This window comes from Gorilla gorilla, chromosome 5 (assembly GCF_029281585.2).
Source record: "Gorilla gorilla gorilla isolate KB3781 chromosome 5, NHGRI_mGorGor1-v2.1_pri, whole genome shotgun sequence".
Lineage (NCBI taxonomy): Eukaryota > Metazoa > Chordata > Mammalia > Primates > Hominidae > Gorilla > Gorilla gorilla.
Window position 1 is genome coordinate 185,498,472 of NC_073229.2, and position 14,524 is coordinate 185,512,995.

Here is a 14,524-nt window from a genome sequence, read left to right on the forward strand (position 1 = left end):
CTTCAATTTAAACTCATTTCCTCTTGGACTGTGATAGGTGAGGATGAAAAATGCCTGGTCAGGAACCTTCTTCTGTTCCTTTCCTCTTTAAAAAGCAAATTCCACAGACTCCAGAAGGCTCTCAACATCATGTGTTATTTAAGAAAAAACAGAGAGATGAATGAGGTTGTTCTTTTTTTCTGAAGGTCATTAAAGACAAAAGATGTTGCTGAACAATGAATATAAGGCAATGCCGTTCTTTACCCCCTTCCAGGGTGGCAGAGATGAGCACCAGGCATCTCACCCACCGTCATGGGCCACAGCTCTCCAGTAGATGGCAAAGCTGTTCCCTGTGACATGGGGAGGGGGTTCCCTGGGAGGGTACAGGCTGGCAGCTCCCATCCGTCCCAGCCAGTGCCTGCCATGTGCCTGCCCCACTCAGTCCTCTCCTGGCACCTGCTCTCTCTAGCACCTTGCTTTGTGAGAATGTGCACAGCAATGGCACTGGCTGTTTCTGTGGTGTTTGGAGAAGAGAGGACTCAGGGCTTAAGGAAGCACTTTAGCAAGAATCCAGAAACCCCAAGGCCCCCACTGAGCAAGGCTCCCAAACTTCCAGTGAGAAGAGAAGAGGCATCGCCCTGGCCCCAGGCTCCCGGACCTGCCTATTTCACCTGTAAGTGGAGCCCCCGAAGACTCTAATCCTAAGCACAGTCTCCACCATCAGTGGCAGGGCTCAGACCCCCTTAAACACAGCATTAGTTGTTTGGGTGTTCATAGTAATGAGTGAAGTCCTATAGATAGAATAACACCGATGAAATCAAGGGGAGGTGTGGTCCCTATGCTGCAGGTGGGATGGGCGTGCTGTTGACTTGCTTTCCCGCCATCAGCGCTCCCGCCCTTATGCTCAGAGTTGTAAAGTGATCATGGATTCGGAAGCCTTTGGGAGCAAAACCCTAAATGGTGCTGAGATTAAATTCCCGCTCCGTGAATGTCTCTTCCCGTCTGGGGGCTATGTCCTCTCTCTGGACCTGGGTCCCTCCCTGCATGTGTTGTGGGGCTCACCTTCTCCCTCATGTGTGCCTGTCCCCGTGCCTGCTAGTGCTGGGCATCTGGGTGCTTCTCCAGCATCTCTGTGCATGACCCTGCTCTGCCAGCTCCTGCAACTCCATCCCCAAACCCATGAAGGTGCGGGTGACTTGCACCCCTCAAATGAGGCCTTTGCACATCACGAGCCAGGAAGGTATTAGAAGCCTGGTCCTTACTGCAGCTGGTCTGGGTCGTTTTAGGATGGTCAGGGTCCTGTTTCTGGAGCAGGTCTTGGGCCCCAGGGCCCCTGCTTTTGTGCCCCCAACATCTTCCAGGGCAAAGAGAAGCTTTGAAAGCAGACTTAGGAGCTATTGTCCTCGGGCAAATCACTCAGCCAAACTGAGGCTCTGGGGGTTTATTTATAAAATGTGGATAATAATATCCTAAGGATTAGAAATTACGGAAATAAGGTTAACAGCACACGGAGTGAGCTCGTGGGTGTAATGCCACCAAGGGGCAAGCAGGGATTGGAAGGCACCCCCAAGTTCAATGGGCCTTCTGCTCTACCTCAGAGACTCCTGGTCCACGAATTATGAATGTTTACACATTCTAAGCATGAACACTACCGGAAAGTACTTACAAAGCCTGGAAAATCACCAGCTGCCTCTAAACTACAGTTTGAATTCCAGGAGACGCTGGCACCTCAGAAAGCCTAGCCGTAAAGGTGGTAAGACAGGTGACCTGACAGTCAAGATGCACCGGCTCCCCATACCCTTCCTCCTGGGCAGGAGAAGAACCCTGCCATTCACCCCTTGTATCCATGACGGGGTTAGGACCATGACATTCTAAGGGGCGATCTCTCATCAGAGAGAATAAATCCACAAAGCTGTAACTCAGATCTCTGCCCAAGTTCTCCACATCAGAGAATGATAGTTACTAGAATGTTTGCTCTTGTTCCTAGAAATATATTTGCACACACACACGTGTACACACAAGAAGATATCAAGTTAGCACTGGGAGAATAAATAGGAAAACAAAAGGAGAAAACAGTGGGCAGGAGGCTATCTTCATCTGCCTCCAGGAACCAGACCCACTGAACCTTCTAGTTCCCTATGTCCTCCATGGCCTGATAGCCCCTGTCTCCAATCTTCTATATTCTAAACACCACGATTTTGTCTTCAGGGGCTACCAAAAAGCAAGGTGATTTCAGCAGCCCCCATATCTGTTCTACAGGGCTTTGTTCCCAGGTGCAAAACCTGATCTCCAAGTTCTGGTGCAAACTCTTAGGACCTTTCCTGGCTCCGGACCAGTGTACACTGTGTACACTGTGATTCCTACGGAATACCTGAGTACCGCAGATGACTTTGATTCGGCTATGTGACACAGGCTCAACTGCTACATGCTGCAGTGTGTTGAAGACGACAAAAGTCAACTGAAGAGACCCAGTTCCAAAGGCATGCAAGCTACGTGCAAGAAGTCAAACTAGTTGGAAAAAAAAAAAACAGAATTTCAGAATAATTCTGAATTTTGCAGTCCACTCTCTCACTTATGGACTCAAAGTTCTTAAGCCTTCAACGATCAAAATGCAGAGGTGATGTCTGCCTGTTAGCCAAGGAGGCAGTAGAGCATGGAATTAAGAAATATGGATGGGAGTGAAATCCAAATCTAATTACAGCTGTGTGACTCTGAGCCGAATATTAAGCTCTATATAACTTAGTTTTTAAAAAATGGAGTGTGGCACATCATCTATTCATGTTGCTGTAAGGATTAAATAAATGAATCATATGTAAAATGGCCGGCAGGTAGCAATTGTTGAGTACCTCTTATGATTGCCCATAAGAAGCTGTTAAGCCTGACTCCAAGCAAGAATAAAAAGCAGTTTATTAGGACCATTTCATCAAGTAGAAACTCTGTTGATTCTTCTGCAAGTTCTGAATGACCAGGAGCAAAAAGACAAGTGGTGGGGCTGAACCAGAGAAATGTGTGAGGCAGGGGGGAATGCACTTCTGACTTACCCCTAACAGCCCAAAGCGTTCGGACAGGCTCCAGCCACACAGAAAGTCAATTTCAAACTTGTGGTTGAGAACCACGATGGCATTTTCCTTCCCATACTTGAGGTAGGCGCGCGGGTCCGTGAAGATGGTGCATTCTGTGCCCGACCACCACTCCAGCAGCATCACCAGCTCTGGAACAAACCACAACAGACAGATGTTTACTACATGCAGCCTTGTCCTGGGCAGGGCTCTGCCCTCCCAGCTAGGGGAGAAAGCAACTTCTACGGGCAAAGTTCTGGATCGTTGCAGCACAGACCTTGGTCCTTGAAAGGGTTCAGAAGTGGAAGGAAACATGAGAAAGACTTCACAACATTCTCCAGGGAAGAAGAGGAGGGTGCCTGGAGAAGGTAAATGACTTACTCCTTGATTAAGTACCTTGGGGGAAAATAAATCAGAAAGCCAGAATCCGTCAAGAATTCATGCCCTTGTGTTTGCAGAGCTCTGAAAGGCAGCATGAGATGAGGTATAGAATTCTTAATATCCTGGAAAATGACTAATTGGGATACTTATAAACTCCATCAAAGAATATTAAATACCCAACTTTCCTCTCCCATTTCTGACACTTGAGGGCAGGGGAAGAATGGAGAACGGCAGGTCCAGCCGCAGGAGCCCCAGCACCTGCAGGGCAGGGGGAGTGAGAGTCAGCCCACGGCAGGTCTGAAGAGAACTATTGAAATAGTCTTTGTAGGGGCTTGTGAAAAGAAGAAGATTCTTTCTTCAGGCAATGATGACCACTTGCAGTTTATTCTTCAGTGATGCCTCCCATCCAGGGAACCTATTCCCAATCTGGCAGGCTCAGGAAAAGCCTCTAGGGTAGAAACTGTCCAGAAAAACAGTTGAATGTGGGTGATGGACTTTGAAATGGACTCTTGAAGTTGATGGTGTTCAGTAGGGGGTGGGCGCCTGAGTGCTCTGTGAGGGTTGTGCCTCCCCCCCCTTTCTTTTGAGATGGAGTCTTGCTCTGTCACCCAGGCTAAGTGTAGTGGTGTGATCACGGCTCACTGCAGCCTCAACCTCCCAGGCTCAAGTGATCCTCCTACCTCAGCCTCCTGAGTAGCTGGGACTACAGGTGTGCACCACCATGCCCAGCTAATTTTTTTGTATTTTTTGTAGAGACGCAGTTTTGCCATGCTGCCTACTGGGTAGACTCCTGGGTTCAAGCAGTCCTCCTACCTCAGCCTCCTAAAGTGCTGGGATTACAGGCGTGAGCCACTGCACTGGGCCATGTGCCCCCCATTTTATTCACTCGTTAGTGAAGCATGCATGCAGCAGAGGACTCACTCCCTCCCCACCCCATCCCTACCCTACAGGCAAGTGGATTTGGCCTTGACTCCAGTAAGCCTAGTGTTGTAGCTCAAGTGGCTGTCCTTGGAAACTTTTCTCCTCCAGGCTGGAAGCTGGAGGCTTGATGTGGAGCACCAGAGCCCTCTAGAAGGCATCACAGTCTAGTTTTTACGCAGTGAGCACTGCGGGACTTTGGACAAATTAACCTCCTAACACCACAGTGCCTTCATCTTTGGAATGGGGTTGCCCCAAAGGGTTTTGTGAGCATAAAGCGCCTAACACATAGTATGTGCTCAGCGTAGAGCACATGGTAAGTTCCCAGCAAATTGAAGCTATCAGTCTCCTTAAAAACGACGAAAACCACTCCCCTTCCTTCTCCAGAAATGAACAATAAAAAGTGTCTACCTATTCCTAGGAACTGAGAAAATATCAAGCTCCCATTCAGTTGTCCCACCAGGCCATAGCATTGCTGGAACCAGAAGCACAAGTCAAGGAATAGTGACGCATCCTGGGAGGTGGTTGTGGGGGCAGGAAGGCGGTGGGGGGTGGGGGCTAGGGTAACAACATGCAGCCTGGCAGGGCAGCCTGACAAAGGGACAGAGGGACAATTTGTTACCATGGGGTACAAAGATGCCTGTAGTGCTGGGCTGAGTTTTTCTAAGCCCGAGGATGGGAAGGATCAATCTATTCCATTACCGGCCAAGGGGCACAGATAAGCACCAAAGCACAACTCCACAGGGAGTCAGGGAGACAAAGCTGATGCTTCCAAGAGACTCACATTTCCTTTGTGTCACAGGCCAAATGCCTCTCTGTGGGACTCCTTCCTGCCTAAGGCCACTCTCACCGCCCCCTACCCCATTCACATGTTCCCCAGTACCCTCCACAGCCCTATCACAGCTGTGACCACAGCGTGAGGTTCTCTCCCCTACTATAGAGCACGGGCGCCACGAGACAGCAACTGTACTGTTTGGTTCACCCCGACCTTAGCCTCGACTCCAAGACTCAGCAAGAGCCTGGCACATGGATGCTTTCAACAAATGCCGCGTGATTACCTAATGCGTTCAAGCACTCTGTGAGGTACAGGAGATGATTAAACATTAGATCAGATCCTGGCCCCCCTCCAGCTTACTGTCCAGAGAAAAGACAGCTACACAACCACAAAACAACATGACAGGGAAAGGAGAAAGGCCTGCTAATAGGATGGCTGCTGAATATTGTCCTCATGGATTTGGGAGTCAGACACATCCAGGCTCCGATCCCGGTGGAGCCACTTACTAGTTGTGAGACTTCTGGCATGTTTCTCAATGTCCCCCTTCTCTGTAAAGTAGGGACAGGTAAATGCTGTTGGAGATGCTGTGGATATTAAATAAGAGCATGGACTCAAGGCACCTAGCATGACATGGGGCATAGCAGGCAATCAATAAATGGACAGCTTTTTAATTACTATTATATGCATGATAATTTTATCACACACAAAGGCTCTGTGACCACTGAAGGGGAGAGGAAGGGTGGGGAGGAGACAGAGGCAGATGGAGAGAAACCCAGAGAGAGAACATCAGAGAGACTTCTGGGTTACCAGAGTAAGGAGTTATGATTTATGATTTCGTTCTAAAGGCAATATAAAAACCACTGGAGCATTTTTAAATAGACACACACCAACATCCAATTTGCATCTGAAAAAAAAAATCACTCTGACTGAAACAAGAACAGACTGGAATAGGGAGGCCAGTTAGCGGGTGACTACATCAGCACAGCGAGAGGGGATGGTGCTGGGACCAGGTGGGGGAAGACCAAATTTCCCACTCACCTCAGCAGGCTGTTCACTAGACAACTAAACTCTGAACCTCACTGGATAAAAGAGCTTGATTTCCCTTTTTTGTTTTTTCCTTTCTTTTTTTTGAGATGGTGTGTCACTCTGTCATCCAGGCTGGAGTGCAGTGGCCCAACCATACATAGCTCATCACAGCCTCAACCTCCTGGGCTCAAGCAATCCTTCCACCTTGGCCTCCCAAAGTGCTGGGATTATAGGCATGAGCCACCACCACTAGCCCATTTTCTTAATCAAATGATTTCACTTCTTTTTTAATTCACAGAAACACATTTATACAGTCACATTGTAAAATGATTCAAACAACCCAGAAGTATGTACAAGAAAATATAAAATTCCTCTAACTAGCTTCAGGATGTGTTACGCCAGCCTGGACTACATTTCCCAAACTTCCCTTTCTTGGATATTTCTGGTTAGAGGGCACCACAAGAGACACTCTTGGGAGGTTTGGAAGGTGGAAAGGAAATACCACCATTTTGTAGGTCACGCATGTTTTTGCTGATCTGCTGATTCACGTCTTCAGCACAAAGCAGCGGCTAGGCCTGCTACTGCTCCTCCTTCCCCTGGATCCCCTGCCAGCTTCTCTGAATCCCAGGCCAGGTGGTTGTATTTTGCTCTGTGACGAAGATCCCAGCTTCTGCAGGACATCCACACCATCAATGCCAGATGCAAAAGAACTGATGCAAGTTTTAGCCCATTCTCATGAGGCTCCAGCTTGTGCTTGGTGGTTCCAACATCTTGATCTCTCCCAGTTTATATCCATCGCCCCTTCCTGACCGCCTGCCCTGTGGACTGCAAGCTCCAGCATCACATGCAGATACAACTTCCCTACAGAGACTGCTAAACAAGCCCCCACAGCTGAATAAGGCCAATGAGATGATGTCTACATATCTCCCAGTGGTTTAGCTTCTTATTGAACCCTGACTGAGAGACACTTCCTCTTTACCGCCCCAACCTCCTTCCCTTCTCCAAGGTTAACCATTATGAACAGTTTGGAAAATAGTCTTATAGTTTTTTCCCCTAGGCATTTATACACATGCACGTGCACACGTGCACACACACACACATACACACACTCAAAAAGCTTTGCCTTTAGTTGAATGGCTTACCAGCTGATGTTTTAGTTGGATGTTCTTATGTAAATATACTGCACATGACTTACAAATATCTCCATGAATTTAGGTTTCATTTCCTCTCCTGTGTGGTTGCTTTCAATGCTATCAGCCAGAGCCTTCTCTCTACAGTCGCACAGCCAGCTCCACCTGGCAGCCCCTTCTTGTACTGAAGAGCCCTACAGGAGCTGCTTCCATTTGAGGTGGGATGTCTGTCATTCAAATTAGATGCCTCTTTTTACCATCATGCATCAAATGCCAGGGCTTTCTAACTGCTCAGGGCTCAGGGCATGCAGCATTTCAAGTACGTTCAGCCTGTCCTTCCACTCTCACCATCAGTTCACAGTGGCTGCAGATCTTGGAATTGCTCTGCCTCATTCTCTTCCCACAAGATTCTGTCCCTGTACGTTCACTCCATGGAAAGGGCAGTGTCACCTCCTTTCAAAGGACATATTATTTAGAACCTCCAATTTAACTCAGAAAGTTACCAGTGGGCACCTGAGCAATCCATCCTGACCAGAAGCTATCAGCAGGTGCTGCACAACAGAGATGCTTGTGAGAAAGCAGGGCTTTCTGTTGTTTAGTTAAGGGAAAATCACCTGTTGAGAGTTCAGGTTGCAATCCTGTAACTAGCGTTACAATGCCAGGAGCCCTACGAGGGTAAATCTAAGAGAAGCAAAGATAAGGTATTTGCTGTTTGTCTTAGTCCATTTTATGCTGCTGTAACAGAATAGTTGAGACTGGGTAATTTACAAAGAACAGAGATTTATTTCTTATAGTTCTGGAGGCTGGGAAGTCCAAGGTCAATAGGGCTGCATCTGGCAAGGTCCTTCTTGCTGTGTCATCCCATAGGGGAAGGCACAAGGCAGAAGGGCAAGCAAGCATGTACTCAAGTGAGAGAAATAAGGGAAAGCGGCTGAACTCATCCACTTAGCAGGAACCCACTCTCTGAATAACTGACCCACTCCTGAAATAACGGCATTAACAAGGGCAAAGCCCTCATGACCTAATCACCTCTTAAAGGCCCCACATCTCAACACTGTTGCATTGGGAATTGAATTTCCAGCCACACATGGTGGCTCACGCCTGTAATTCCAGCACTTTGGAAGGCCAAGGCGGGCAGATCACAAGGTCAGGAGATCGAGACCATCCTGGCTAACACAGTGAAACCCTGTCTCTACTAAAAATACCAAAAAAAAAAAAAAAAAATTAGCTGGGCTTGGTGGCAGGCACCTGTAGTCCCAGCTACTCGGGAGTCTGAGGCAGGAGAATGGCGTGAACCCAGGAGGCTGCACTTGCAGTGAGCCAAGATCGCACCACTGCACTCCAGCCTGGGTGACAGAGCAAGACTCCATCTCAAAAAAAAAAAAAAAAAAAGTTTCCAATACATGAACTCTGGGGGACACATTCAGAACATAGCATCCCTGAAACATTTACCTTCTTGTCTGGGCATCCAAACTAACACACATTAAACAACCAGAAAAAGCAACCAAGGCTTTAACTTCATAATTGGAACCATTTGGTAGTTAATTGAAAAATAGTATATCTGGGAATGAAAACAATGCATCAAATCAGAATAAAAACAGGAGAAGAGGAAAGAGGGAAGGACTTATGACCTCCTAGAGAAAAGCCCAGAAGCTGTAAATGACCTGCACTAAGAGGAACCCTCAGTGGGAGAAGTGCAAGGAGGAAGGACATGGTCAGCGGAGATCCCAGGATCTGCAGATTCTGGGTCTTGCCCTTTAGGGTGAGTGAATACCCCAGCCACAGACATGTCCACTCAGGGCAGTGCCCACCACACCTGCCGAGCACAGGGGGCACCCCATCCAGGCCTGGGGTACACACAGACTGTGGGACTCATCACAGTGTGGAGAGGGCATCCCAAGATGCACACACTACAGGGAATCCCAGAGAGCCAGGGCCACCAAAGAAGCCTGTCCCTAGCCAGGACGGCCACCTGGGAAAGGCCAGCTGGACAGAAAGGCCACAGGACAGAAAGGGAAGCCTGCCACCCGCAGAGATGTGGTCAGGGCTTCTTCAATATCATATGGCAATTTTTGAAACTTTTGTCATATTTTTATTTTTTATTTATTACTATTATTATACTTTAAGTTCGAGGGTACATGTGCACAACATGCAGGTTTGTTACATATGTATACATGTGCCATGTTGGTGTGCTGCACCCATCAACTAGTCATTTACATTAGGTATATCTCCTAATGCTATCCATCCCCCCTCCCCCCACCCCACAACAGGCCCCAGTGTGTGATGTTCCCCTTCCCGTGTCCAAGTGTTCTCATTGTTCAATTCCCACCTATGAGTGAGAACATGCGGTGTTTGGTTTTTTGTCCTTGCAATAGTTTGCTCAGAATGATGGTTTCCAGCTTCATCCATATCCCTACAAAGAACATGAACTCATCCTTTTTTATGGCTGCATACTATTCCATGGTGTATATGTGCCAAATTTTCTTAATCCAGTCTATCATTGATGGACATTTGGGTTGGTTCCAAGTCTTTGCTATTGTGAATAGTGCCACAATAAACATATGTGTACATGTGTCTTTATAGCAGCATGATTTATAATCCTTTGGGTATATACCCAGTAATGGGATGGTTGGGTCAAATGTTATTTCTAGTTCTAGATCCTTGAGGAATTGCCACACTGTCTTCCACAATGGTTGAACCAGTTTACAGTCCCATCAACAGTGTAAAAGTGTTCCTATTTCTCCACATCCTCTCCAGCACCTGTTGTTTCCTGGCTTTTTAATGATCACCATTCTAACTGACATGAGACGGCATATCATTGTGGTTTTGATTTACATTTCTCTGATGGCCAGTGATGATGAGCATTTTTTCATGTGTCTGTTGGCTGTATACATGTCTTCTTTTGAGAAGTGTCTGTTCATATCCTTCGCCCACTTTTTGATGGGGTTGTTTGATTTTTTCTTGTAGATCTGTTTAAGTTCATTGTAGATTCTGGATATTAGCCCTTTGTCAGATGGGTAGATTGTAAAATTTTTCTCCCATTCTGTAGGTTGCCTGTTCACTCTGCTGTGCAGTTTCTTTTGCTGTGCAGAAGCTCTTTAGTTTAATCAGATCCCATTTGTCAATTTTGGCTTTTGTTGCCATTGCTTTTGGTGTTTTAGTCATGAAGTCCTTGCCCATGTCTATGTCCTGAATGGTACTGCCTAGGTTTTCTTCTAGGGTTTTTATGGTTTTAGGTCTAACATTTAAGTCTTTAATCCACCTTCAATTAATTTTTGTATAAGGTGTAAGGAAGGGATCCAGTTTCAGCTTTCTACATATGGCTAGCCAGTTTTCCCAGCACCATTTATTAAATAGGGAATCCTTTCCCCATTTCTTGTTTTTGCCAGGTTTGTCAAAGATCAGATGCTTGTAGATGTGTGGTATTATTTCTGAGGGCTCTGTTCTGTTCCATTGGTCTATATCTCTGTTTTGGTACCAGCACCATGCTGTTTTAGTTACTGTAGCCTTGTAGTACAGTTTGAAGTCAGGTAGTGTGATGCCTCCAGCTTTGTTCTTTCGGCTTAGGATTGTCTTGACTATGCGGCCTCTTTTTTGGTTCCATATGAACTTTAAAGCAGTTTTTTCCAATTCTGTGAAGAAAGTCATTGGTAGCTTGATAGGGATGGCATTGAATCTATAAATTACCTTGGGCAGTATGGCCATTTTCACGATATTTATTCTTCCTATCCATGAGCATGGAATGTTCTTCCATTTGTTTGTGTCCTCTTTTATTTCGTTGAGCAGTGGTTTGTAGTTCTCCTTGAAGAGGTCCTTCACATCCCTTGTAAGTTGGATTCCTAGGTATTTTATTCTCTTTGAAGCAATTGTGAATGCGAGTTCACTCATGATTTGGCTCTCTGTTTGTCTGTTATTGGTGTATAGGAATGCTTGTGATTTCTACACATTGATTTTGTATCCTGAGACTTTGCTGACGTTGTTTATCAGCTTAAGGAGATTTTGGGCTGAGATGATGGGGTTTTCTAAATATACAATCATGTCATCTGCAAACAGGGACAATTTGACTTCCTCTTTTCCTAACTGAATACCTTTTATTTCTTTCTCCTGCCTGATTGCCCTGGCCAGAACTTCCAACACTATGTTGAATAGGAGTGGTGAGAGAGGGCATCCCTGTCTTGTGCCAGTTTTGAAAGGGAATGCTTCCAGTTTTTGCCCATTCAGTATGATATTGACTGTGGGTTTGCCATAAATAGCTCTTATTATTTTGAGATACGTCCCATCAATACCTAGTTTATTGAGAGTTTTTAGCATGAAGCGCTGTTGAATTTTGTCAAAGGCCTTTTCTGCATCTCTTGAGATGATCATGTGGTTTTTGTCTTTGGGTCTGTTTATATGATGGATTTATGTTTATTGATTTGCATATGTTGAACCAGCCTTGTATCCCAGGGATGAAGCCAACTTGATCGTGGTGGATAAGCTTTTTGATGTGCTGCTGGATTCGGTTTGCCAGTATTTTATGGAGAATTTTTGCATCAATGTTCATCAGGGATATTGGTCTAAAATTCTCTTTTTTTGTTGTGTCTCTGCCAGGCTTTGGTATCAGGATGATGCTGACCTCATAAAATGAGTTAGGGAGGATTCTCTTTTTTTCTATTGATTGGAATACTTTCAGAAGGAATGGTACCAGCTCCTCTTTGTACCTCTGGTAGAATTCGGCTGTGAATCCATCTGGTCCTGGACTTTTTTTGGTTGGTAGGCTATTAATCATTGCCTCAATTTCAGAACTTGTTATTGGTCTATTCAGGGATTCAACTTCTTCCTGGTGTAGTCTTGGAAAGGTGTATGTGTCCAGGAATTTATCCATTTCTTCTAGATTTTCTAGTTTATTTGCATAGAGGTGTTTATAGTATGCTCTGATGGTAGTTTGTATTTCTGTGGGATCAGTGGTGATATCCCCTTTGTCATTTTTTATTGCATCTATTTGATTCTTCTCTCTTTTCTTCTTTATTAGTCTTCCTAGTGGTCTATCAATTTTGTTGATCTTTTCAAAAAACAAGCTCCTGGATTCATTGATTTTTTTAAGGTTTTTTTGTGTCTCTATCTCCTTCAGTTATGCTGTGATCTTAGTTATTTCTTGTCTTCTGCTAGTTTTTGAATGTGTTTGCTCTTGCTTCTCTAGTTCTTTTAATTGTGATGTTAGGGTGTCAATTTTAGATCTTTCCTGCTTTCTCTTGTGGGCATTTAGTGCTATAAATTTCCCTCTATGCACTGCTTTAAATGTGTCCCAGAGATTCTGGTATGTTATGTCTTTGTTCTCACTGGTTTCAAAGAACATCTTTATTCCCACCTTCATTTTGTTATGTACCCAGTAGTCATTCAGGAGCCAGTTGTTCAGTTTCCATGTAGTTGAGTGGTTTTAAGTGAGTTTCTTAATCCTGAGTTCTAGTTTGATTGCACTGTGGTCTGAGAGACAGTTTGTTATAACTTCTGTTCTTTTACATTTGCTGAGGAGTGCTTTACTTCCAACTATGTGGTCAGTTTTGGAATAAGTGCGATGTGGTGCTGAGAAGAATGTATATTCTTTTGATTCGGGTGGAGAGTTCTACAGATGTCTATTAGGTCCACTTGGTGCAGAGCTGAGTTCAATTCCTGGATATCCTTGTTAACTTTCTGTCTCATTGATCTGTCTAATGTTGACAGTGGGGTGTTAAAGTCTCCCATTATTATTGTGTGGGAGTCTCAGTCTCTTTGTAAGTCTCTAAGGACTTGCTTTATGAATCTGGGTGCTCCTGTATTGGGTGCATATATGTTTAGGATAGATAGCTCTTCTTGTTGAATTGATCCCTTTACCATTATGTAATGGCCTTCTTTGTCTCTTTTGATCTTTGTTGGTTTAAAGTCTGTTTTATCAGAGACTAGGATTGCAACCCCTGCTTTTTTTATTTGTTTTCCACTTGCTTAGTAGATCTTCCTCCATCCCTTTATTTTGAGCCTATGTGTGTCTCTGTACATGAGATGGGTCTCCTGAATACAGCACACTGATGGGTCTTGACTCTTTATCCAATTTGCCAGTCTGTGTCTTTTAACTGGAGCATTTAGCCCATTTACATTTAACGTTAATATTGTTATGTGTGAATTTGATCCTGTCATTATGATGTTCACTGGTTATTTTGCTCGTTAACTGATGCAGTTTCTTCCTAGGATCAATGGTCTTTACAATTTGGCATGTTTTTGTAGTGGCTGGTACCAGTTGTTCCATTCCATGTTTAGTGCTTCCTTCAGGAGCTCTTTGTAAGGCAGGCCTGGTGGTGACAAAATCTCTCAGCATTTGCTTGTCTGTAAAGGATTTTATTTCTCCTTTATTATGAAGCTTAGTTTGGCTGGATATGAAATTCTGGGTTGAAAATTCTTTTCTTTAAGAATGTTGAATATTGGCCCCCACTCTCTTCTGGCATGTAGAGCTTCTGCCGAGAGATCTGCTGTTAGTCTGATGGGCTTCCTTTTGTGGGTAAATTGATCTTTCTCTCTGACTGCCCTTAGCATTTTTTCCTTCATTTCAGCTTTGGTGAATCTGACAATTATGTGTCTTAGAGCTGCTCTTCTCAAGGAGTATCTTTGTGGCGTTCTCTGTATTTCCTGAATTTGAATGTTGGCCTGCCTTGATAGGTTGGGGAAGTTCTCCTGGATAATATCCTGAAGAGTGTTTTCCAACTTGGTTCCATTCTCCCCGTCACTTTCAGGTACATCAATCAGACGTAGACTTGGTCTTTTCACATAGTCCCATATTTCTTGGAGGCTTTGTTTGTTTCTTTTTACTCTTCTTTCTCTAAACTTCTCTTCTCGCTTCATTTCATTAATTTGATCTTCAATCACTGATATTGTTTCTTCCACTTGATCGAATCAGCCACTGAAACTTGTGCATGTGTCACATAGTTCTCATGCCATGGTTTTCAGCTCCATCAGGTCATTTAAGGTCTTCTCTACGCTGTTTATTCTAGTTAGCCATTCATCTAATTTTTTTTTCAAGGTTTTTAGCTTCTTTGCGATGGGTTCAAACATCCTCCTTTAGCTCGGAGAAGTTTGTTATTACGGATCGTCTGAAGCCTTCTTTTGTCAACACGTCAAAGTCATTCTCCGTCCAGCTTTCTTCCATTGCTGCGAGGAGCTGCATTCCTTTGGAGTAGAAGAGGCACTCTGATTTTTAGAATTTTCAGCTTTTCTGCTCTGGTTTCTCCCCATCTTTGTGGTTTTATCTA

General features: G+C 44.8%; 1 protein-coding gene across 6 annotated transcripts in view; it reads right to left on the reverse strand.

Annotated features, from left to right (window-relative positions):
* Positions 1 to 14,524, reverse strand: part of AGPAT4 (1-acylglycerol-3-phosphate O-acyltransferase 4) — a 146,693-nt gene that overhangs the window by 33,240 nt on the left and 98,929 nt on the right. For all 6 annotated transcript variants that reach the window (XM_055391403.2, XM_055391401.2, XM_031012257.3 and 3 more), the window contains one exon: positions 3,021 to 3,190. In XM_055391403.2, coding sequence (XP_055247378.1) covers positions 3,021 to 3,190 — 170 coding nt within the window. The remainder of the gene's footprint in view (positions 1 to 3,020; positions 3,191 to 14,524) is intronic.